Raw genomic sequence first — 21,362 nt, 5'->3', positions numbered from 1 at the left:
ATTCCGGAGAAACGCCATTGAATGCATGGGCATTGAAACGATTAATCATGTAGAACCCTTGTCTATGCAAAACCGAAATACTCGCTGCCAGCCGTCATCGCTGTATACAGGCGTTGCCGGAGATCTTCATAGCTTTCATATTCAGGAAGATCAAGCTCTGTAGATAAAAGTAAGTATTTGCACGAGTATCAGTCAATCGGGGAAAACTTACGGTTAAAGCATGTGTGCGAGCTGGGAAGACGATCCTTGTTGCCGTAGTCACGGTGGATGTTGAATTTGCTCACGCCGTTCATGCCCTCCAGCTCCTTGAAGCCGTTGAGAGGGACCTTGCTGGTGCCGGTAACGAACTGCAGCAGCTTAGCCCGTTCTTCCTTATCGAACGAGCGAACGGCACGCCAGAACCACTGGATCTGCGATGAAGAAGCGGAGTAGTTGTGGTACTCGGTGTTGTTCTTCCATTCATCCACGTCGATCTCAGGCAGACCGGAGATCAGAAGTTCGAGCTCCTGCTCGTTGAAGATGGAGATCAGATCCGGCGGAATGATCTCATGGAAGCCCTTCAGGAAGTTGTCGAGCTGCTCCCGGACAGATTCCACCAGGCGGTACTCGACCACGCGCTGGACGTACTCCTCCTTGTTCTCCTGCGTGACTGGGATGTTGCGACCGTCAGGAATGAGGTCGATCACCTGTGACTCACCAAAGGCATCTGTCTCGATAGCAAATGTCTCGGTAATGATATCTGTAATATCATTCTCCAGCATCCAGAGCAGAGACTTGTAGTACTCGAGGTCAAGCGTTTCCATGTCCTTGATCGACACGGATCGTCCCAGAATGTTTTTGTAAACAGCACGAGAAAAGTGGCAGTCCAGAACCCGTCCCTCGTACAAAGCCTTACCAATAATCCGTCCAATGAACTTGAAGAACATCAAGTGCTCTGAGTTGACACCACTGAGACGGTTGGGGTGGAAGGTTGTTCGGTCGGCAGCGACGGGAATGAAGAGAGCGTAGTTCGGGTTGAACATGCCACGAGCGAGAACCTGGAACCACTCACGGGTCACACCGCCAGCGTCAACACCTTCCTCGCCATGGAAGCGCACGTTTAGCTTGCCAAACTTCAGTTCGTCGGCGGACTTGAAGTAGAGAGACTTGAAGGAGTCTAGGAAGACTTGGTCTCTGCGCACGGAGAGCTGAAGAGGGGGGTGTGGGTGACGAGGCTCGGCACCACGAGAATGAACACGGCGGGTGAAGTAGTTGCGCTTGTTGTCAAACTCCAGGACCTTGGGGTTCTTGACCAGCAAGGAGAAGGTACCACTCATCAACCGAGGGTTGGAGCGGACGAGCTCGTTCAGGATCTTGCGGTGTTCCTCGGTGAACTTGAAGAAGAGATTCTCCATGCTGAGACCAGCATCGGCTTGAGCGCTGTTGACAGACAACTCGCGGCTGCCCCGTGAGACAGGCTGGTCCTTGAGAGTGGTATTCTTGCAAACAACCATCAGAGCCTCGATCAGCGGCAGGAGAATAGTAGCCACGTTCAGCATGTTCTCCTTCTGGCGAATAACGGTCAAGCAGTCGCTCAACTTAGTCCACAGGGGGCCGAAAGTAGCGCTCTCATACAGTTTCTTGAGTACATCTTCTTTGGGTGCAGATTCGGGCTCGGCACCCTTGGTCTTGTCAACACGAGTGGGATCGAAGAGGTAGTCAAGTGCAGTCAAGATACGGAGCAGCTTAGCTTGGTCTGAGCTTGCAGGAGAGAACTTGGCCAGAGCCAAGCCTTGCATGTCATTGCCGGTCTTGGCCTGGTGAATATGAGGGAGGAGTTCCTCCAAATCACTCAGAATAGTTTCGCTCAGGCCCTGCGCTTGGCGGACGAGCTCATTGCCGATAACATCCCGAGCTCCGGGGATGGCAGAAAGGTTGTTGATAGTGGAGAGGGTATCGCGGAAGGTCTTGCCATTGCATTCGCGCGCAGCGAGAATGTGAATGACCATGCAGAAGTTGTGATCGGGAACAACAGGGGGTTCAATTGTTTTCCGCTTGCGCTTCTCTTCTTCACCAGACTTGGCAGCACCCTTGGGTTTCTTGGTCTCAGCAGACTCCGTCGGCTCGTGACCTTGATCATCAGTCGTCTCAACGGTGGGAAGAGGGGCGTCGGTCATGGCAACGTCGACACCGGACTCGGTGGATTCAGCAGGTTGCTCAGCAGACTCCTCAGGTTGGATACCCTCGGCCTGCTTGCCCTTGTCTTCCTCCTGTTTCTCCTTCTCGCGGCGAAGAAGAACAGTCAGCGGCTGTGTGATGCTGCTGAGCAGGCTAGACAGCTGCTCCATGCAGGTAGGGCTTTCCATGATCAACTTCCGGTCCAAGAGGGTAAGGAGAGCGTTCAAGGCAAACTTGTTGGCACGATTCTCCTTGCCCTTGCCCTTGCGGAAGGCCTTGAACTTGAGGGATGACGCTGAATCATGTTCCGTCAAGAAGAACCAAGCAATGTGTGGGTTGAACTGGGAAAGGAAGGAAAGTGTTCCCAGGCATTGTTGCACAACCATGATAGGGGTCACTTCGTTGCTAACGCTGGAAGACGTCTGCAGCGAGGTACTGCGCTTGACAGACTGCGGAGTCTTTTGTGCGCCAGGGGCCTTGGCACGAAGCGACAGATGAGAAAAGCTGCGCTCGATAGCAGAAGAATCAATGCTACCATCTTGCAAGACGGACAGAAGCAGGCTAATAACCTCGCTCCGGTTCTGGCGATTTTCACAAACATTGTGGAGAATGTCATTGAGCTGGTGCCGTGCGTTGCCCTGAAGAGGCATAAACATCAGACGAAGGAGCGTTGCAACGCCGGCCTTGTCGAGCATCTGGACAATTTGGCGCCTCTGAGGCTTCTTAGGTTCTTGGCCCTCAGCAGAATCGTTTCTCTGGCGATGATCCATTGCGCTAATATCTCCGAACTGGGCCATGCGACGGCCACCGAGAGCTCGCGCCTCCGTAAGGTACTCAGGGCCCAACGTTGCGAGGACATCCTCTGGTTGATCTGCAAGGACTGCTTGGCGCAGGGAAGGATCGAGGGTAGCAAGGAAGCTGGCAGCATCCATGTCCTCGGCACGGGGCGGGGCACCGGTGGAAGCAGTCTGTCGACGTGCAGTCTCACGTTCCCGGCGGCGTCGATCGGCAGCTTCTTGCTGGAGCAGCTCCTCACGAATCTCTGCAGGTAATGCCTCGAGGAACTCCTGGTTGATCTCCGTAGGTTCTTCACCAGCAGCAGCAGCTTGGGATCGCTGTTCCGCAAGCTGTTGCATAATCACCTCCTCGCGGAGTTCCTCTGGCAGGGCCTCCAGGTACTCAGGGTCAATTTCCAACCCAGTAATATCGAGTTGGCGGCCCCGAATGGTTGTGTGAACACGTTGGGCAGGCTCAGCGGGTTCGGCCCGAGCGGGCGAGCCGACAGCTTCGGCTGGGGTATCTGCCTCTTGGACATCCTCCATAGGCTCGTCGATTCCAGCGGCTTGACGTTCAGCCTCTTCTTGCTCTCTCTGAGCCTGTCGAATAGCATTCTCCTCCTCTTCTTTGCGCTTGCGTTCTTTCTCTTCTTCCTCACGGGCGATACGTTCCTGGCGCTCCTTTTCGGCGCGCTCTTCTTGAAGACGCTTGCGCTCCTCTTCCGCCTGCTTCTGGCGCTGCTTCTCATCCTCTATGGCAGGAGGGACAAGGACCTTCAGCAGAGAGTTGACAACACGCTGTGTCTTTTCGACGTAGGTGCTGCTGAACAGAATACGAGCTTCCTCTTGCCAGCGGTTTCTGGTCGTAGACAGAGAAAACTTGACCGCATTGTGAGGGTCGTCACGGCCGCGAGTGGGACCCGCCTGAGATCGACCAAGACCAAAGATATCCTGAAGGCGGTTAGGCAAGATTGCGCGGCGGTCAACGTGGACGTGAATGCCATCGGGGCGAGTGACAACTCCGAAGCCGGGCTGAGCGTTGCCACCGATAGCCTGCATGATGGCATTCATGAAGCTAACGGGGCTTTCCATGGGGATCATTCGGTTACCCCCGGTAGTAGGCTCCATTGCATGAGTCCAGTCAGTAAAGGCTTCAGCGCTGGGTCCGCGGAGAGGAGCTGTAGGGTCAACACCACGGTCGTTTCGAACAAGGAGAGGGTTAGTTCCATCGTCGTTGCCGCGGGGCCCAGGAAGTTGGGTTCTGTGCACGCGGTGGTAAGGTTGGATGGGAACAAGTCCACCGTGTCGGCCTGGCATGATTTCAGTAACTGCAGCCCAAGCCGGAGGCGGGCCACCACGGAAGCGGTGGTGGTGTCGAGGCGGTGGACCTTCATCGGCTTCCCATCCCCAAGGCTCTAGGAGATCATCGTCTGCAAAGGAGACATTGTTAGCAACGCCCTAACAAACCTTTCACGAAAATTAATCGAACCTTCCATGTCTCCTTCGGAGCCCTGATCCATGTCGTAATCATCGTAATCGTCGACGTCCTCTTCAAGCTCATCTATCTCATCGTCGTCCTCTGGGTAATAAGATAAAGGTGAGAAATGAATGTACACTGGGATGGTGGGGATGAGGGCTAACACACCTCCTTCTTCGTTGAGTTCGTCAAGAATTTCATCATGAATATCGCCGCCAAGGGGGCCAGCGCCGAAATCTTCAGCACCACCTGCAGCCTGGTTGAGAGCACGGAACAAGTCATCAATACGGGCATGACCATCGGGTTGCCGTTGGGACTGGCGCATATCGGCCATTTCATCTTCGAACTGGTTCATCATCTCGGCTTCTTCCTCGTCTTCGGTCATTTCTTCGCTCTCCCACTCGTCTTCGTCGCCTTCTTCGAGGCTCTCGTTGTCGCGGTCGCCAGTGATTTCGTCGGCGTACATGTCGTCGTCCTCCATGTCGGAGTGGTCGTCGTCTTCGTCATCATCCTCATCCCCGGTGTCGTCTTCATCCTCATCATCAATGATAACTTCGACCGGGTCACCAGAGAGACCTTCCATGTGGCCGACACCATCTTCGTCATCGTCACTAACAACTTCACCGTCGTCCTCGGCAACGTCTTCCTCGTAGTCCATTTCCTCATCGTACTCATCTTCATACATGTCTTCATCCTCACCCTCTGACTCCTCGGTGCTATCTTCATCGTCGTCATGACGAGGCTCCAGCATACCGAGTGTAGAGTGGCGGAAAAGGTCAGGGGTCTCTTCGCGCTCATCCTCCATGTCCGAAACGGAGGTAGCTGACGAGATTTCATCATCTTCGGTAGTCTCAGCCAGAGTAGAGATGTCGTGAGTTTCACTGAGAAGGACAGCTGTTTGCGTGAGCTTGTTGAGAGGACGCAAGATGTACTTGATGACACGCTTGGACGAGGGGAAGTTCAAGTCGATTTCGGCAACAGAAGCAGTCAGGGCAGGAATGAAATGCTTTTCAAACATGGTCTTCGCAAGCTGTCTTGTCGAAGAGGGGAAGCCTGCATCCTGGGTGTAAGAGTAGCCGCTGAGCATCTTGTCAAATAGATCGGCAAGGGACATGAGCTTCGAATATTTCGCGTCAAGAGACTCGTTTGACGCATTCGCATCCTTGTAAGAACGGAGGGCATGCTCCAACACAAATCTGCGCACGAAAGCAAGCTCCGGCTCGTCCTCTTCATTGCGCTTTTGCTCGCCACGGCGTCTACCGAGGCCACCGAATTCGCCGGTCTTGGTGCAAAGGGCGACCAGAACCTGCATTGTCCACGAGGAGGTGATGCTGCGCTTCTTGAATGCCAGGGATTCATCATGCTCCATGGTTCCGAGAGGGACAAGCACGTTCAATAGGTAGTTGAGAATGCCCGAGCGTGGCTTCGAAGGCGTGGTAGCAAGGGGATCAGCCTTGCGCGAGAAGTTGATGAACTCGACCTTGGTGCGGTTGTAGGATGATAGCAGTTCGGTCAGGCACTGAAGGAGGAAGCAGCGGTAGATGTAGATCGGATGATCTTCGGCCTTGAACGAGGGCTTTTCGCCCTTCTTGCTGGATGTGCCGCGGCTGGGCTGGGCATCGGCGCTACTCGTCACCGAAGGGGTGGGCTCATCAATGGACATCTCGACATCAGTCTGGGCCTCGGACTGGTCGCCAACGGGCTGCTCTGAGGGTTCTGTGGGAGTCTCTTTGTCGTCTACATCCTTGTAGGACAGGAGTTCGGAAAGCAGATAGTGGATAACGCCATCTGGATTCTCCACAACAGGTGGTTTGAGCTCAGTACCCTTGCCTTGGCTCTTATCCTTCTCTTTGTCATCAGAAGCCGAAGCCGACGTCTCGCCAGAGCCGGAGTCCTTGCTCTCTCCAGCGCCATCGTTGCCTTGACGTAGTAGACGGGGGTTGCGATCCTTGTCAGCCTTCAATCCAAGGACTTGTGGTCGCTGGTGTGTGTCATATCTGAGCAGACGCAGCTTCTCATTTGTCACTTCCACAAATATCTCGGGCGCTCTCAGCACCAGGTGGTACAATTGGCGGACAAAGCCAGTGGTATCGACCTGACGGGAAGACTTGGACTCGAAGAAAGCAACAATCTCGCTTCGCATGATCTGCCGGATTGTAGGTTCATCTTCAACGATATGTCGTAAGATCAACATGAAGGCGCTCTGGAGCTTTTCATTGGTAGCGCTCGCCAATTGCTTGACCATGACAAAGAGACGCTGCAGGTTTCGCTTTTCACCGAAACGGGCAGCGATGCTGCGCTGACGAGTCAAGATGACCAGCACACGGCAGACAGAGAGTGCGAGAGTCTCATCCTTGCCCACGCGAGGAAGGATCTCAACCAATGCTTCAAAGAGCTGAGTCTTCTCGTCAAGGGAAACGAGCGGCTCCGCAAGACGCGCGGGCTCATCAGTGTTTGCATCATCAAGACTCGAAGGGGGAGTCCAGGTGATCTGGGGAGGCTGGCAGTCGTCAGAAAGCAACTTCTCCAGAATGAGCAGCACATGCCCAATCCAAGGGAAAGATTCATCAGCAGCTTTCTCGGGGGTGGGAAGCTTGATAAAGCCCAGGAAAGTCGAGAAGCAATCCTTGAGCTCTTCGAGAGTCGCGCTGTACATGTCTCGATCCTGGAGAACCAAAGCAAGAATGTGTGCATAAGCAGCCACCTTCTTCCCGGCAGTTTGGAAGTTCTCCATCTGGAGAGAGACGAGTGACTGGACAAGGGTCTCTCCAACGTCGCGCCGGAAGCTCTCAGGCTCACGATGCTTCTTGATGGCAGAAGAGATTAGATCCGCCAGCTCGAAAGAGACATCATGGTGTTCGTTGAGGACATCCAGGCACCGCTCAATGAGGTTCGACCGGACCTTCTCTCTTTCCTCGTCCAAATCTTCGATAGTAATCATCGGACGACGTGACACCGGTGCGGCAGATTCGGCCTGAGACTGGTCGGTGGGCGCAGAGGGGTCCTGGGCACCGTAACTTGGGGGGCGTTCCGTGTTTGAGGACTCGCCTCGCTGGCCAGGGATCATGTCTTCGTCATCGTTCAGAATGTTGCCAATGGCTCTGGCCAACCCATCGCGCATGTCGGGATCCATGTCTCCTGTTTCAGGATGTGACTCTTGGTTCATAGGATCTTGCCCTGGTCGTCCTGCGTGAGCGAGAAGCATGGCAAGGCCGGAGCGCTCCAAGAAGCCACTGTTAAAGGGGGTGACATCTCCACCGACGGGGTCATCGAGACCCTCTCCACCCGAGGCGTTTTCAGAAGAACCAGTTTGGATATCGTTGGGCCGAGGTGGGAGTCTTGGAGGGGCACGAATGTAGTTCTGTGCCTTGCAGTATTCTTCTGCAGCATTCGGGCTGTTGTTGCAACGGTACAGGGCCTCCTTGTTCAGATCAGCATCCTCGAACCCCTTCTCAACCAGACCCGCTGCGTGCGTTTTGTTGACAACAAATGCCCCGCGAGGCGGCTCCTTCAGGGCGGGAGGAGTGTCCGATTTATGAGCCGCTCCGGTCTCATACTCTCCATCCAGGGAGGAGCGAAGGATGTCAACCAAACACTTGACAATCGGGCTTGACGACTGGATAGCAAAATCGGAATTCCACATATTCTGGGCCATGGGAAGGATTTCTATACGAAGATCCACAATGAATTGGCCGGGCTGGAAATAGTCGTGACGATCCCGATCCCGCTCATGATGGCTAGTCAAGGCCTGAGTCTGATTAGATTCCACGATGTTTTTGCCAGATGCAAGTTCGGCAAACAGAGCAAGAATAATCTTGATGCCCCCATATGCGGAAGTCAGGCGAGCAGCAACGTCCTTTTCGGTGTCAGGAACGGACTCGGCAGGTGTGAGGGCTTGGACCTCGCGCATGAAAACGTCGCAGATATCCTTGAGAACCTGCAGCCCGTTGGCCTTCTTGAATGACCAGAAAACCAGAGTCAAGTAGTTCGACTGGGGGCGCTCATTTGAAATTTCGTAGAGGAGATGCGAGAATGATGACAGGATCACAATGAGGTAAGCGAAACGGTGCTTGGAGCTATCGCACGAGTTGGGTGCGCTGAACTGGAGCTCTCGAAGAACAGCCTCGGCAATGGCATCCGCCACCATACTGGCATTCTGACGCATTTTTAAGTGAGGGTCCGACCTTCTTTTACTGACGAGGCCCAGGCCCAGGTTATGCAAGAAGCCTGTAATCGACGAAGGCAAAGAGCTCAGAAGATAGCGAAGGATCTGAACGTTCTTGAAAGCGGCACTTCGTTCAGTCGCCGCCTTGGCCTCTTCGCTTTCAGGCTCTTCGGTTGCTGAAGTGTTGTTACCCTCGCCGGCAGCTAAACCTCCTTGCTGAGATCCAGTGGCAGAGTCTCCTAAAAGGCCCTGAGAAGCCCCTTGTCCAGGGACATCATTAGGACGGTCGGAGCCGGGCTTGCCAGCAGATGCTTTCGTAGCTTGCACCCACTTCTCGGGTATGTTTTTCTCCAGAATGATTTCCTCCCACACGCATGCAGCATGAAGGTTGCCAAGTGAAGATACCAGATCAGCGTAGAGGTCTGCAAGGTTCACCTGGGCAAAGGGAGAAGTTTGTTGCACAGGTCGGCTCTGATAAAGCGGCATTGCGTAGACCTCGCGGAGCAGATCCGTCATGACAAGAACGGCATTCATGTGCTTCACAAAGAAAGTTCCATTACCAACAGCCAGGGTCGGCTCAGGTGCTGGCTCTTTCGAGTCAGCTGGCCGAGCCAACGCGGTGAAGAATCCCGACTCTTTGGGTGCAGTCCAAAAGGCCGAGAGATTGTTGACAGCTGACTGGGCACGGTGTATCAAGGAGGGAATGACCAAGTGCGGCTTAGTTTCAGCCATCATGTGCACGAGGACAGTAAGCTCCTGGTTAGCATCCGTGTTGTGGAAGTCGAATGACAGACTTTGGAGGGTTGCGAAGTCGAGAACGAACTCCGCTCCACCAGCCTGGATGAAGGAAGTGCAGTTAGGCTGATTCTCAAAGAAGGCGCCAAGGAAGCGGATCGCAGGGAAAAGGTAATCCGTCACGGTCAAACCATGCTCGTCTTTGTCCTTGGGATCGAAGCCGGGGTCTTGCGATGGAAGAACTTGGCTCAGATCGCCAATGACAAGCTTTCCACCGTTGGGAAGAATGTGGTTCTTCAGCTGGGGAACTCCAATGGATGCAGGGTCTTCCACCGATGCATCAATAGGGGCACCAATATCGCGAAACAAAGAAGCGAGGTCGCCCGAGAGGCTGATTTGGCCCTGAGCATCTTCGGTCCACAGCTTTGATCCCAGGCCAGATTCCCAGGCCTTGACCTTGCCAAGGAGGCTTACGCGGGCAGCCATGACAATTACTGCAGACATGATAGAAGTCTTCAGGGCAGGGTGGTGACGGACGAGTTCATCGAAGGTGGTACCTAGGTTTCTGACCAGGTTGGGGTCATCCTTCAAGCACTTGATGTGCTCCGGGTTCTCGAAAATCTCGAAGAAACTTTCGAGTGCATCGGAAGACTGGAAAAGGTCTAGTCCCGAGGAATTCAAGCAAATGGCACCAAATGCTGAAGGAACGCAGCCGAGAGCATCGGCCGCAGCAATAATACCCGGGGCGAGACGAGTGCCACGCGGTCTGATCAAAGTGTACTCTCGACCTTCTTTCTTTGCTTCTGGGGCGTCAGCAGGGGCAGCAGCCGACGGCTGAGCGGCCTCGGCAACAGGATCGGCGTCCTCGGGCTCTACAGCCGGGGGCTTCTCCTTGGCCTTGAGCTCACGGCCCATCACGGCCGCGAGGAGACTGCGGCTGAGACCAGCTTCGGCGATGACAGCGTAACTAGTCGGTTCATTATGAATGAAGCTACTGAGGATGTTGACCGCGTTGCTCCAAACGTGCGAGCCAAAGACCCGTGCGTTCTCAAACACCAGACGCAATGAAGTGAGTAGCTGAGGCGAGTCGATCAGATTCCTCAGAACACGGTCAAACCCTCCACCGTTGTGCTGCATGATGTGGTTCACGAAGCGGAACATCCATCGCAGTGTCTGCTGCTGGAAGTAGGGAATCTGATAGTCGATGGAGGGGTTCTTGTACTTGGCAGGGAAACCAGCTCCACGAGAGACGTGCTCGAAAGCGGTCTTCGTCTCATTGTCAATCAGATCAGAGATTGCATCGAAACCTTTTGCCGAAGTCAAAGTAGCCAACGCATCACGGACCGCGTGAACAAAAGTATCAAGGAACTCCATAACCCGGGAGTAAACGCGGCGGGCCTTCTCGGTGCGCAGATTCAGGATATCAACGAACATCGGGATAAGACCAGCTGCAACAAGCGTCTCTGGGGTGCGAGTGCTCGAGCTTGGCAGGGTCCGCAACAGGGAAAGAAGGGCATCTCGCCATTCGTCCTGATGAAGATCATTTGCATCATCATCGGTGCCCAATTCGTTAACGACCTTGCGGGTCAGGAACATCAACACCCCGTGGTTGACGTTGACGCTGAGAGCTGCACAGACGTCATTCGAACGAGACTTGTGCTTTGCCAACCCATCAAGTGCCTGAATTGCCAATGTCTGCAGATGCCTTGAGACATCGAGGTCGCCACTAGCGCCAAGATGGACAAGCTCGGCCAGTTGGTAAACCAGCTGGAGTCGCTTGGGTACTTCCATGTCAGAAAGAAGAACTTTCTGCTGGAAAGCAGACTCGGTGTTAACATAGGCCAGGTTTGTCGCTGCAAGGATTCGGACTGCAAGGATCTGCTCGCGAGTAGCACGCGACCCGGCCAATGCCTGGGCAACGCGAACTTTATGGAGCAACTCGTACTTCGATTCAAGAGGCAAATGGGGTAGGTTCGTTGCCAGAAGATCCTCGGTCTTGCCAGAAGACAGCTTTGAATACGGGAGATCCAGGATTTTGCCGCTGCGTGATGTCTCTTCAGGCTTACCACCCGTGTTAGGCGCAGCAGTAGGAGTCTCATCCATGGTTAAACCAGAGCCGCGGCTCGATCGGGGGGTTGGGTGAGTTGCACTCCGACGCAGAGGAGTGGGAGTGGACGGAGCATGAGAGCTCTGCTCGCTCTGGCCATACTCAGACGTTGTTCGCGGTTGGTCGGAAGATCCAGAGGGATAGTAAAGCACGCGGACGCTACCCCATTCTTCCCAGCCATCTTGGTCGCGCACGAGAGAACCCAACTCGTTTGCATTAAGTTTGGTCTGAGCTGCCTTCTCTTTGCCCTTGTCAGAGACAGCGGAGGGTGCAAGAACCGGAGTTTTGCTAGCAATGAACGGACGAGGGAATGGCGCAGCGATCTTTTGCAGCTTCTCCAAATCAATGTTGTAGTGAGTTGCCAGGAGAGACTGCTGGTGAGTACCCCGCTGGCGAGAGTGGTATCGCTGAGCCAAGCAGAGAGATAGGCGCAAAGTTGATTGAAGCAATGATAGAGAGGTAGTGTTCAAGAGGTCGCCCAGTCGTTCGCTGCTACTGTACAGACTGCGGTTACCACACTTCTCGAGAAGCAAACGAGAGAAATCCAGGATCGCTTCCACTAGTTCCCGGTCTCCGTCGGGTCCATATCCCAAAGCATTGAGTTTCGCATCGACGCCTTCTGCCGGTGTCTTGCTCGGGTCCGCAGTGTATGAAGCCTCCAATACACCTCGGCCAAATGGCTGGGTTTGAGGGCCGATATTCAGGAAATATTTCTCGATAACGGAGGCCAGTATCTCATCAAAGCGGTCCAGCACGTTGATCCAGTGATAGAGGTCGCCCCGAGGGAAGGGCCATAGCTTCGGGAAGGTAGAAAAAAGCGAAGGGAGCTCTGGTGCAGGAAGGCTTGTTGCATGCGCTATGAATTCTGCCAAAAATGGCGACTGTAGTGGGAAAGAAAATTTTTAGTCACGATGTAGATGAGAAGCGGGTATCGGGGAGAGAAACGTACGATTGTAGCCTCATGCTTCTGACTGGCCACCTTCTTAATTCTCCCCATGTTGACGATCGGACAGACAGCCAACCATGAGGAGGATTAGAAAATCCAGGAGAGCAGACTCCTAGAGGGTGGAGTGGGGAGGTCTTGACGACCGGGTCGCGAAGTAGGCGCGAAGATGCCTTATGACGTTTTTGTTCCTCCACTCCTGCCTCACGAAAATTGGGCCGGCTCAACGAAGAGAAAATATCGCACGTATGGGTATCAGCGAAAATATTTCGAGCGGGAGAATAGAATGGTATCAATTATCCACCAGAGAGGAGCTTGAGGATTGCCGATAGCTCCAAGTACCGATGGGGGAAAGATGCGTAAGATCGCTCGGTAGTGAAAGAGTCACACGGGCAGGGTAAACGGTGCAGGTCGTTGAGCCCTGGGTAATGACAATACCGGAGGAACTTGGATGAGGATGAAAGAGAAAGGGGAAGGGGGGAGGGGAAGGAAGTTGCAGGAAGAAAGGGAAAAGGTCAGGGAAGATTCGTGAACCTGAGCTGTCGCGGCAGTAGCTGGGCGGAGCAGGCCCTGATTCCCCGCCGGGCGGTCAGGCGTCAAGGCTGCCATGCGCTTAAATGTACATAGAACGTCCTCTCTACGGACTCGATCTCTTGTATGCTAACACACGTTTCACGACATCTGTTCTTGGGCTCTGGTTTTACCTTTCTAAACAGAGTCATCAATTGTTTCGGATTGAAAGGTTGGGGCATGCTGCATTTTCAATATGACGGTGACAACTAGCAAACGCTATCAAGAAGACGAGCTCAACAATGAAATATACACTAAAGAAATACATGGAAAGCCCTGGAGTGGACTTCCTTAAACCTTTTCATCAAGTACACACCTCACTTGTACTCCGCTTTGGGGAGCTCTCCGTCCCATTGGATCTTCATCATCGAAGGATACGGAGAGAAGCTGCTATGCTCCGCGTCCATGTACATGGTGATGCCACCGATGGCCTTGATCTTCTTGAGCTCACCCTGAGGACCCGGGGCACGACGGAGGTTGTCCAGTTTCCCAACCACTCGAAGCATGGTCGGCAGGGCAACTTTGCACGCATCTAGGCCGAGACACTGGTGGCGACCGAATCCAAAGTGAATGTACTGGCTCATGTCACGGTCCAGCCGGACCTGCTCGGGATCCGGGAATGCCTTGGGGTCATGACTACTAGCCACCTATATCACGGATTTTGTTAGAGGAGAGTATACCAGAAAGCAAGATATGAACTTACCAGGTTGCAGAAGATCTGCTGGCCAGTCTTCAATGTCACCTTCTCTCCATTGTCGTCAATGACCGAAGGGTTTGCGACCTCTCGAGGCACTGCGACAGACGATCTAATTCGGCCACCCTCCATAAAGCTGCAAATGGTAAGTAAGCTTCCGCAGGTCGGCGATTTGGGTAAAATAAATAACTCACTATCGCAAAAGCAACTCGTCAGACTCCGGCGTGTCCTCCTTCGACAGACGCTGGATCTCCGCCAGATGAGCCGCGTTCTCCTTGTCGAGATAAAAGTCAAGGCACTGGACAAATAGTTGTGCTTGGTTGGCGACCATCGAGCTTGCCGATGGGAGAATGTGTGTCCACACAATTTGCTTGGGAGGCAGCCCACTATCCAGCAAGCGTTGAATCATGTGAACACCATAGTCACTCAGGGCATCATGACGATGAAGCTTGCTAACGAGATTGGTGATAAATCCTACCTTATCGACAACCTCAACATTAGCCATGACCAGCTCACCGAGCTGCTGCGCAACCTTGCGGGATGCTTGTTCAAGCTGGAAAGACTTGGAGACATCTACGTCGTAGAAGATGCAGGTGAAGATCAGAGCCATGATCTCGTAGAGCTCAACCTCGGTGAAAATTCCTCTGGGATTTGACTCCGTCTTCAGCGGGAGGGAGAAGATGTTGGCGCAGAAATGAATCTGGGCCAGGTTGGACACATCCCGGCAAATGTCCACCTGGTTGACACCCGCGATCTTGTACGAGTTCTGTTCCAGAAGCTTCAAAGTAATCTCTTCATAGAATGTTTTGACCTCCTCTCTCCACTTGTCCCGGTATAGAGCATTGCCGACCATCTTTCGAGACGCTGCATTTGGCGGGCGATCGCCCGACAGCATGAAGTCTTGACCGTAGGGATGCCCATCACGGTGCAAGAGGAACTCGATCTTCTTGCCCCATGTCACTTTGAAGGAATCGCTGTCCGCAAGAATGGCCATGTTGGCAGCATGGGAGTTGATGAGCCTGGGGGAAGGAGTGTAGGTGGGCGGGTCGTAGCTGTAAATGTGACCCATTCCAAGGCTGCTTAGAATCTTGCGATTCTCATCGGGGATGGTCATTGGGAAATGCGCGTAGACTGAATTTCCACGGAAATGATTTGGGAATGCACGCAGGACCAGTTTGTAGAACACATGGCCCTGGTCAACCGAGTCATCGTAGTTGACTTCGTTGTACCCCCAGTTGGTGAGATGCTTGGGAGTATAATCAACGGTGTAGAAGCGGTCACCACGGACGAGAGAAACCGCGTCCGAAAGAATTGCTCTCGAGATCGTGTAATTGGTACAGAGGCCACTTCCTGGAACCATGGGTTTCTTCGCATCTTCCACAATGATTCCTGGGTAGAGCTCCACAAGGTCGGGATGGTCGTAGAAGCGTTTGAGCTGGTCGACGATATACGGATCCGAGCTGATTTCCTCGAAAGAATTATAGCGCTCCAAGCTAAAGAATGACCGGAACTCGTTCAGGGTGGCCAGATTCCAAGAACGTGCCTGCTTGATCCCCATGACCTCAACGCTTCGGAAGATTTCAGGCACATTGGAAGCTCCAAAGGCACCGGCAACATCCTCCACACTCTCTTCAAAGATTTTGACGAGGTCATCATCAGGGAACGTACCATCTGCGTTGCGATGTAGGTTCGCAAACGGACGCTCCGCAGGGTCCTCGGAGAGTTTCGCCTCCCACCGTCCCAGGCCACATCCAAACTGTTGCATACTGATCTTCTGCGGGTCTTGGCCTGCAAACAGTTCTTTGTAAAGATTTTCAGACCACTTTTGATCGCGGGCCGAGATGCACGAGTGCCATCGATAGACAAGATTAAACTCCGCAGAGACCTGGTTGCCGGTGGCCTGGGATGCACCATCGCCGAACAATCCATTTTTCATTTCAGCTCGAGGATCCAAGCTCCATTGACTGTCAGTGCGGTTTAAGTTGAGAATGGTGCGGACGTAGTCTTTCAGGACGATGTTGATATAAAGACCACAGGTAATCAGGCGTGCGGTCTGGAACAGGTCATTGTCCCAAGTACCATAGGCTGTGGTGTCAGATTCATCCGGCTTGGTGAAGCGGCCGCCTTCGTTAATCTCCGCCAATTGCGTGACGATGTAGTTATGGAAGCGGTTGAACATGATTAGTATAACACCGACACCAGGAGGAAATCCCAGGATTCGCTTTGCAGAGAAGCAGTCGGGCTTCAGCTTTCCATCCTTAAAGGTCCGCACTGCATTCTGCTCATCCTGATTGTTGCCGTAGAGAGGCTGCAAATCCAAATATGAGGATGTCAAAGACGAGGTTGGATCACTTGGGTTGGTTTGGAAAAGGTCTGGCCTCCGTTAGTGAAACCGAGTCCTCGGGCTTTGAGACGAAGTGCAAGAGATAATTCCGTTACGTACCGTGGATGATAATGGATGCCAAGTAGAAGAGGATACTGGAGATCTTGGTTGGGTGTTCCTTGAACTCTTTCCGCGCTAGAAGACTATCGAAAAGCTGTTCCGGCTCCGGAAGAGCAGCAGGCTGCATAGTGTGCGGTCGGACTGATCGAGCGTACGGAGTCCCAGAAGCTCCGATTTGAGGCCAGAAAACGTTCTTATGCGGATGTTAGAGGGTACGTCATTTTAGACAGAGCAACACATACATTTCCTGATCCATCCGCTTTCCGGTACATGGAATCCCGGCCGAGATACCTGCATATACAAATTTAACATAACCCCCGGTGCTCGAGACAGGAGACTCAACTCACGAGATAGGGGGGTGCTGCAAGTCATTCCATAGAGTTTTCAGAAAGGTGTTCGTCAAATCCCGCCCATTGCGAGATGTTGAAGGCAGCCCTGCCGCGAGCTATTGAAGCGTGAGAAAGTGCAGGTTTCTTATGGTGTGTCTAAAGACATACCTGGATCACTCGTTCCATGATATATTCCCTGTCATTTACTGCATCCCCCGTAATTGCGCTCTTGGCAACCACAGCCAGGGTCTCGAGATCCTTGACGTCGACATGACCGAGGTCTTTGGCAATGCCAGTAGTCGTGTTCTCTTTGACGTAGGTTCCGTCACCAGTCTCAGTAGGCAAGGGTCTCAAGGATGCGGCAACAACCTGCTCAACCTGTTCAATTTGGGCAATGGGGTTCTGGCTGCCATTGGCAGACTTGTCGTGACTGTGAAACATGATGGGGTGTGCGAAATATTTATACAATGTGAAAATTCACAGATGGGCGCCGGTCTGTCCAACATATGGACCAAATGTTAGTTAAGGCAAGAACCTCGGGAAGCAAGCGCTTTGCGCAATCATTTATTTAAACAAAACACGATTCCAAGAAGAAGTCGACATACCAATTCAAATATGACACAGCCGCCGAAGACTATAGAGAACGGATGCTGCAATGGTTTGGAGACCAACGCTTATCAATTGATGTGAGGAGGCAACAAAAGAGAGCCAAAAGGAGGTAGACAAATAATGTACCGAGGATCAAGCAAAGCTAAACGGTTATAATAAGATCATGGAGGGTATTAGAGATTTATATGGCAAGTCATGGGGGGGGGGGCGGCGAACAGCGGCTTACGGCTGAAATGGCCCCTCATACGCAGGTGCGTAGCGTCTTCATAGTTCACCCCAGGACACCTAGCGCCACAAGCCTAACGCAGCCGAACGGAAGATAGGAAAAGACATGCGACACCCCACTCCAGATTGGACATTGCAGCATTTCTCATTCGTGCGTTCCAATGCCATGTGAAGTGACGATTTGCCCTCCCCGTTCCCCCCGAGCCTAGCCTCTGCCACACCTTGCGTACCCGAGTTTCGAGTCAACCTTGAATCATTTCAGGCCGCCAATACGAGGCCTCGGGCTTCCCGGCCAGCTGAGTCTCGCCATCAATTCACGGGCGTGCCATTGGAACACCAACAGCCCAGCTTACTCGGTGGACAATCTCCATTGGCCCGAGCGGGTCCCTTTTCACACGAGTATTTTGTTATGCACGCAACCAGTGAGAAATGAATGATAACTTGGGGCTACAGCGCCACATCTGAGCTCTGGCCAGGAACAGCCCCGGTATTGATGTTTGACGGGGAGTTGATTGGCGAGGGCTCGGTCATGCTAACCGCTGCCGTACAGATTGCCCGAGCTGAACCTGGGCCTCGTGGGCCTTCCAGGCAACGAACGGCCGTTTGTCAACTCGAGCTTTGTATTCTCATCGCTACATATAGCCCAGTGTCGCGCCCGGTTATGGATCATCGGCAGTCTGACTCTGGAGCGGGGCTTCAGCTCAGCCCCGTTTTTTTCTTCCTTTTTTTGGCATAGGCACGGAGAGTTTGCCGACAGTTCCTAGCGCCATAATCATTGCAAATCATATCAAAGTGCTTGACATTAGTGCTGCATAGGAGCCCCGTTTTGGCATACAGTTTTCTTCAGCCCGTGGTGCATGGGATGTGCAGTCCGATTACGCACAATTAATATCCAATAACATATTTTGCCTTACCACATTGCTATGAGAACAATTCCATGTATCATTCACACGCAATGACGAGTATAACCCCAACCTCAGTCGTCCATATCACGTGATGTCAACCGAGGCTCCCAACATTTCTCGATGCTCCTGTGTGTCCTCGATCTGCTCACCAGCCCTGATTTGTTTTTTTTACACAGCTGGAGCTCGCCATAATTCACAATGGCGTCCAAGATCACGCTCGCCGTCGAGCCGCGGGGTATGCATCCACAGCTCCTTCGAATTCCGAGCTCTCGAGGGGCAATTCCCGTATCTACAGAAAGCTAACAACAAGCCAGGCAAACCCATCAAGAAGCTCCCCAAGACCGTCACGGTCACCCTTAGCTCCAATGGCGAGGAGCTGCACAATGCCATCGCCGAAGCATCCGGTGCCTCCGTCCACCGTCTGCGCATCACCAAGGGAAGCGACCGCAGCGTGATTCCCAACGACAAGCGCACCACCATCGACGACACCGGCCTCCGGGAGTCGAGCGTGATCCACGTCAAGGATTTGGGTACGTATTGAAGCATCAGCCATATCCAGCTATAGAAAAGGAATTCTACGTCTCTGAGCAGCAAAACTAACTTACAATCTTCCAAACAGGTCCCCAGATCGCATGGCGCACCGTATTCATCATCGAATACCTTGGGCCCCTCCTGATCCCAGCGCTTTTCCTCTATCCGCTTCGTCCCCTCCTGTACTTAAACTTCGACAATATCCCTGCGCCCTCCGATACCCAGGTCCTAGTCTGCGCACTCCTAACCCTGCATTTCCTGAAGCGCGAGTACGAGACCATCTTCGTGCACCGCTTCAGCAGCGCCACCATGCCCGCCCGCAACATCTTCAAGAACAGCGCACACTACTGGGCACTGTCCGGATTCAACATTGCCTACTGGGTCTTCCGCCCCGACGCGGGCGCCGCTACTGCACACCCCAACCCAGTCCTCTTGTATGCCGGACTTGCGCTTTTCATATTCAGTGAGCTGGCCAACCTGAATGCCCACATGGTTCTGCGTGATCTGCGCCGCCCCGGTACTACTGAGCGGGGTATTCCCCATGGGTTCGGGTTCAGCTGGGTTACTTGCCCTAACTATTGCTTCGAGATCTTGGCTTGGATTGGTGTGTTCCTCGTCAGCCAGCTGAGCTGGAGTGTCCTTGTTTTCACTCTTGTTAGTGGTCTACAGATGTGGAGCTGGGGGTGGAAGAAGGAGAAGCGATACCGCAAGGAGTTCGGTGACAAGTACAAGAAGAAGCGTACTGTCATTCTCCCCTTCCTCTGTTAAGGGTTGAATGACCCGCTCCCGGCTGAAAAACAAGGGAAATATCAAAATGGGTGAACTAATGGAAAGTCAAGACTTGTTCTGACGCACTACTCTCACGAGTCCAGAGACTGAATCTTCATACTGGATGTTTATGGGATATCAAAAACCACATTTTATGAAGCATGTATCTGATAGCCGAACATAGAAATCAAAAAGTAATGGCCATGTTTCCGTGGATCTATGTATGGCATTAAAAGAAGCACCGCGCTATAATGATGAGACCATTCTAAACCCAAACTCCACATCAGATCCATAAGAACAAAAAAGCAACAGAAGCAACACCCAAGAATTTAGATCTCAGGCGTCTCGCTCGCTTTTATTCTTTTTCTGCCATAGCTTATAATAAGCCTCGAGCTCTGGGCAGTCACCAGTCTCGGATTCCTCGCACGCAGGGAAGCGAATGATAAAGTCACCGTCCTTGTACGAGCCATCGGGAGAAGGACCCGTCGAGTCTTTGCTGAAAGCATTCAAATACCGCTGAGGGACCAGGGCAGTGTGGGCGAGGACAGTGGGATGCCATTGCATGATATGATCCTAGTAAACAAAGTCAGCCAAAAATCTCCAAAGCTCCAGCGCATCCCGGGAACACATACCAACCCATGAGTCTCCGCCTTAGCGAAGTTATAGTTTCGGAAAAGCGGATCAAACCACAGATCCAAGAAATAGCGAGCAAAGTCACCGTTCTTGAGGATGAAGCTGCCCGGATTGAGATCCTCGACGTCCTGCGTCAAGATAAGATCGACGTCCTTCTCCTTCTGATGCGAGAATGTCCTGATAATGCTATCCGGCGGCACAACGGGGACATCTTTCAATATGACCGACTCGAGACGGCTGCGGTCCAGAAGGTGTGATTTGAGGGACTGCGCCGGGTTCATTATGAGGGCGTGCGGGCTCAGATGGAAGAAGTATTTCGAGGTAGGATTGAGAGCCATAGCATGGCGGACGGCTGGAACCTTAGCCCAGCTTCGGGGGGAGTCGCCGAATGCTTCCTCGTAGTCGGAGACGCTTGCGAAGAAGTTGGTATACCCTACGCGCACGTCAGTCCCACTGTCCAATAAACTCAGCAAGTAAAGAAATAAGCTTACCATGGCGCTTCGCATAGTCTTCTCTGTTAGCGACAACCTTGCTGATATAGCTCTCACTAAAACGTTCATGATCCAGCAACGTCACGATCACCACACCTGCCGTTGCAGCCGGCGCCTTGATAGTCGAGCTCCAGGAGTAGAAGTGGGAGAGCAGGTAGAGAATAGAAAGAACCGCGAAAGCGATCAAGGCGATCGTCTTGAGCTGTTTCCTGCGGTGCAACGGTAATCGCGACGAGCGAGCGCCTGGGAGAGGATGGGGGCTCCTCCGCGGAGGCAATGCGAAATGCATGGCAGGGGACCCCAGCGCTGAGTTGCCGGACAAGGATGCAGTTGAATTGAAGAGATCAGATCATAACATTTGTATCGGCGTGAGCGATTGGAAGGCGTTGTCGTATGCCGAAACGACTGCAAGGTGTAAGGTGAGTTTCATTGGGGTTGGAACCAAGTGCTGGCCATTTCCGAATCCGGTGGCGGGTCCTTCGGTGCCGCGTTCCAGAGGCGCGTCCGTCGTCGACATCGCCCGTTTTGAGCGATTGAGATAAGGACTACTTGAAGAATTTATATTGAGTATTCATCGCTGGTTTCGTTTTGGCTACGCCTTTGTATTCGCTCGAAGAACTATTATGCCTCACCCATTGTATATTTACCGGGGCATATCCATAGATATATCCTTCCCCTCCAGCAAGGAGGAAGCGATTCGGATGGGGATAGAGCCGGCCTATTATGGACTAGCTGCCGGTGTATTAGCTGCCTTCTTCACGGGAAATAAAAGGCCCTCCTATACCAATTAACTCATGGGTATTC

At 53.0% G+C, this 21,362-nt stretch overlaps 4 protein-coding genes across 4 annotated transcripts; 1 reads left to right on the top strand and 3 right to left on the bottom strand.

Annotated features, from left to right (window-relative positions):
• Positions 1 to 62: 62 nt before the first annotated feature.
• On the bottom strand, positions 63 to 12,414 carry tom1 (E3 ubiquitin-protein ligase TOM1; the record flags this gene model as incomplete). The annotated part of the gene is made up of 5 exons (XM_058455885.1): positions 63 to 157; positions 212 to 4,363; positions 4,423 to 4,512; positions 4,579 to 12,298; positions 12,367 to 12,414. The coding sequence occupies 5 exons, from the start codon at positions 12,412 to 12,414 to the stop codon at positions 63 to 65; spliced, it is 12,105 nt and encodes a 4,034-aa protein (XP_058305873.1).
• An 833-nt stretch (positions 12,415 to 13,247) lies between these two features.
• Positions 13,248 to 16,837, bottom strand: N7498_008822 (peroxidase/cytochrome P450 family protein; the record flags this gene model as incomplete). Its single annotated transcript, XM_058455884.1, has 7 exons — positions 13,248 to 13,577; positions 13,634 to 13,760; positions 13,819 to 15,997; positions 16,068 to 16,260; positions 16,310 to 16,358; positions 16,415 to 16,512; positions 16,565 to 16,837. The coding sequence occupies 7 exons, from the start codon at positions 16,835 to 16,837 to the stop codon at positions 13,248 to 13,250; spliced, it is 3,249 nt and encodes a 1,082-aa protein (XP_058305872.1).
• Positions 16,838 to 18,298: 1,461 nt separating this feature from the next.
• N7498_008821 (trans-2-enoyl-CoA reductase (NADPH) TSC13) lies at positions 18,299 to 19,434 on the top strand (the record flags this gene model as incomplete). Its single annotated transcript, XM_058455883.1, has 3 exons — positions 18,299 to 18,370; positions 18,450 to 18,665; positions 18,755 to 19,434. The coding sequence occupies exons 1-3, from the start codon at positions 18,334 to 18,336 to the stop codon at positions 19,432 to 19,434; spliced, it is 933 nt and encodes a 310-aa protein (XP_058305871.1). The 5' UTR covers positions 18,299 to 18,333.
• Positions 19,435 to 19,770: 336 nt separating this feature from the next.
• Positions 19,771 to 20,847, bottom strand: N7498_008820 (putative alpha-1,6-mannosyltransferase subunit; the record flags this gene model as incomplete). The annotated part of the gene is made up of 3 exons (XM_058455882.1): positions 19,771 to 20,007; positions 20,067 to 20,500; positions 20,559 to 20,847. The coding sequence occupies 3 exons, from the start codon at positions 20,845 to 20,847 to the stop codon at positions 19,771 to 19,773; spliced, it is 960 nt and encodes a 319-aa protein (XP_058305870.1).
• Positions 20,848 to 21,362: the final 515 nt, after the last annotated feature.

This window comes from Penicillium cinerascens, assembly GCF_028974065.1.
Source record: "Penicillium cinerascens strain IBT 15544 chromosome Unknown scaffold_4_segment0_segment0, whole genome shotgun sequence".
In the NCBI taxonomy this organism is placed as follows: Eukaryota; Fungi; Ascomycota; class Eurotiomycetes; order Eurotiales; family Aspergillaceae; genus Penicillium; species Penicillium cinerascens.
The sequence above is the reverse complement of the archived record's forward strand: the minus strand, read 5'-3'. Positions and strand labels throughout refer to the sequence as shown.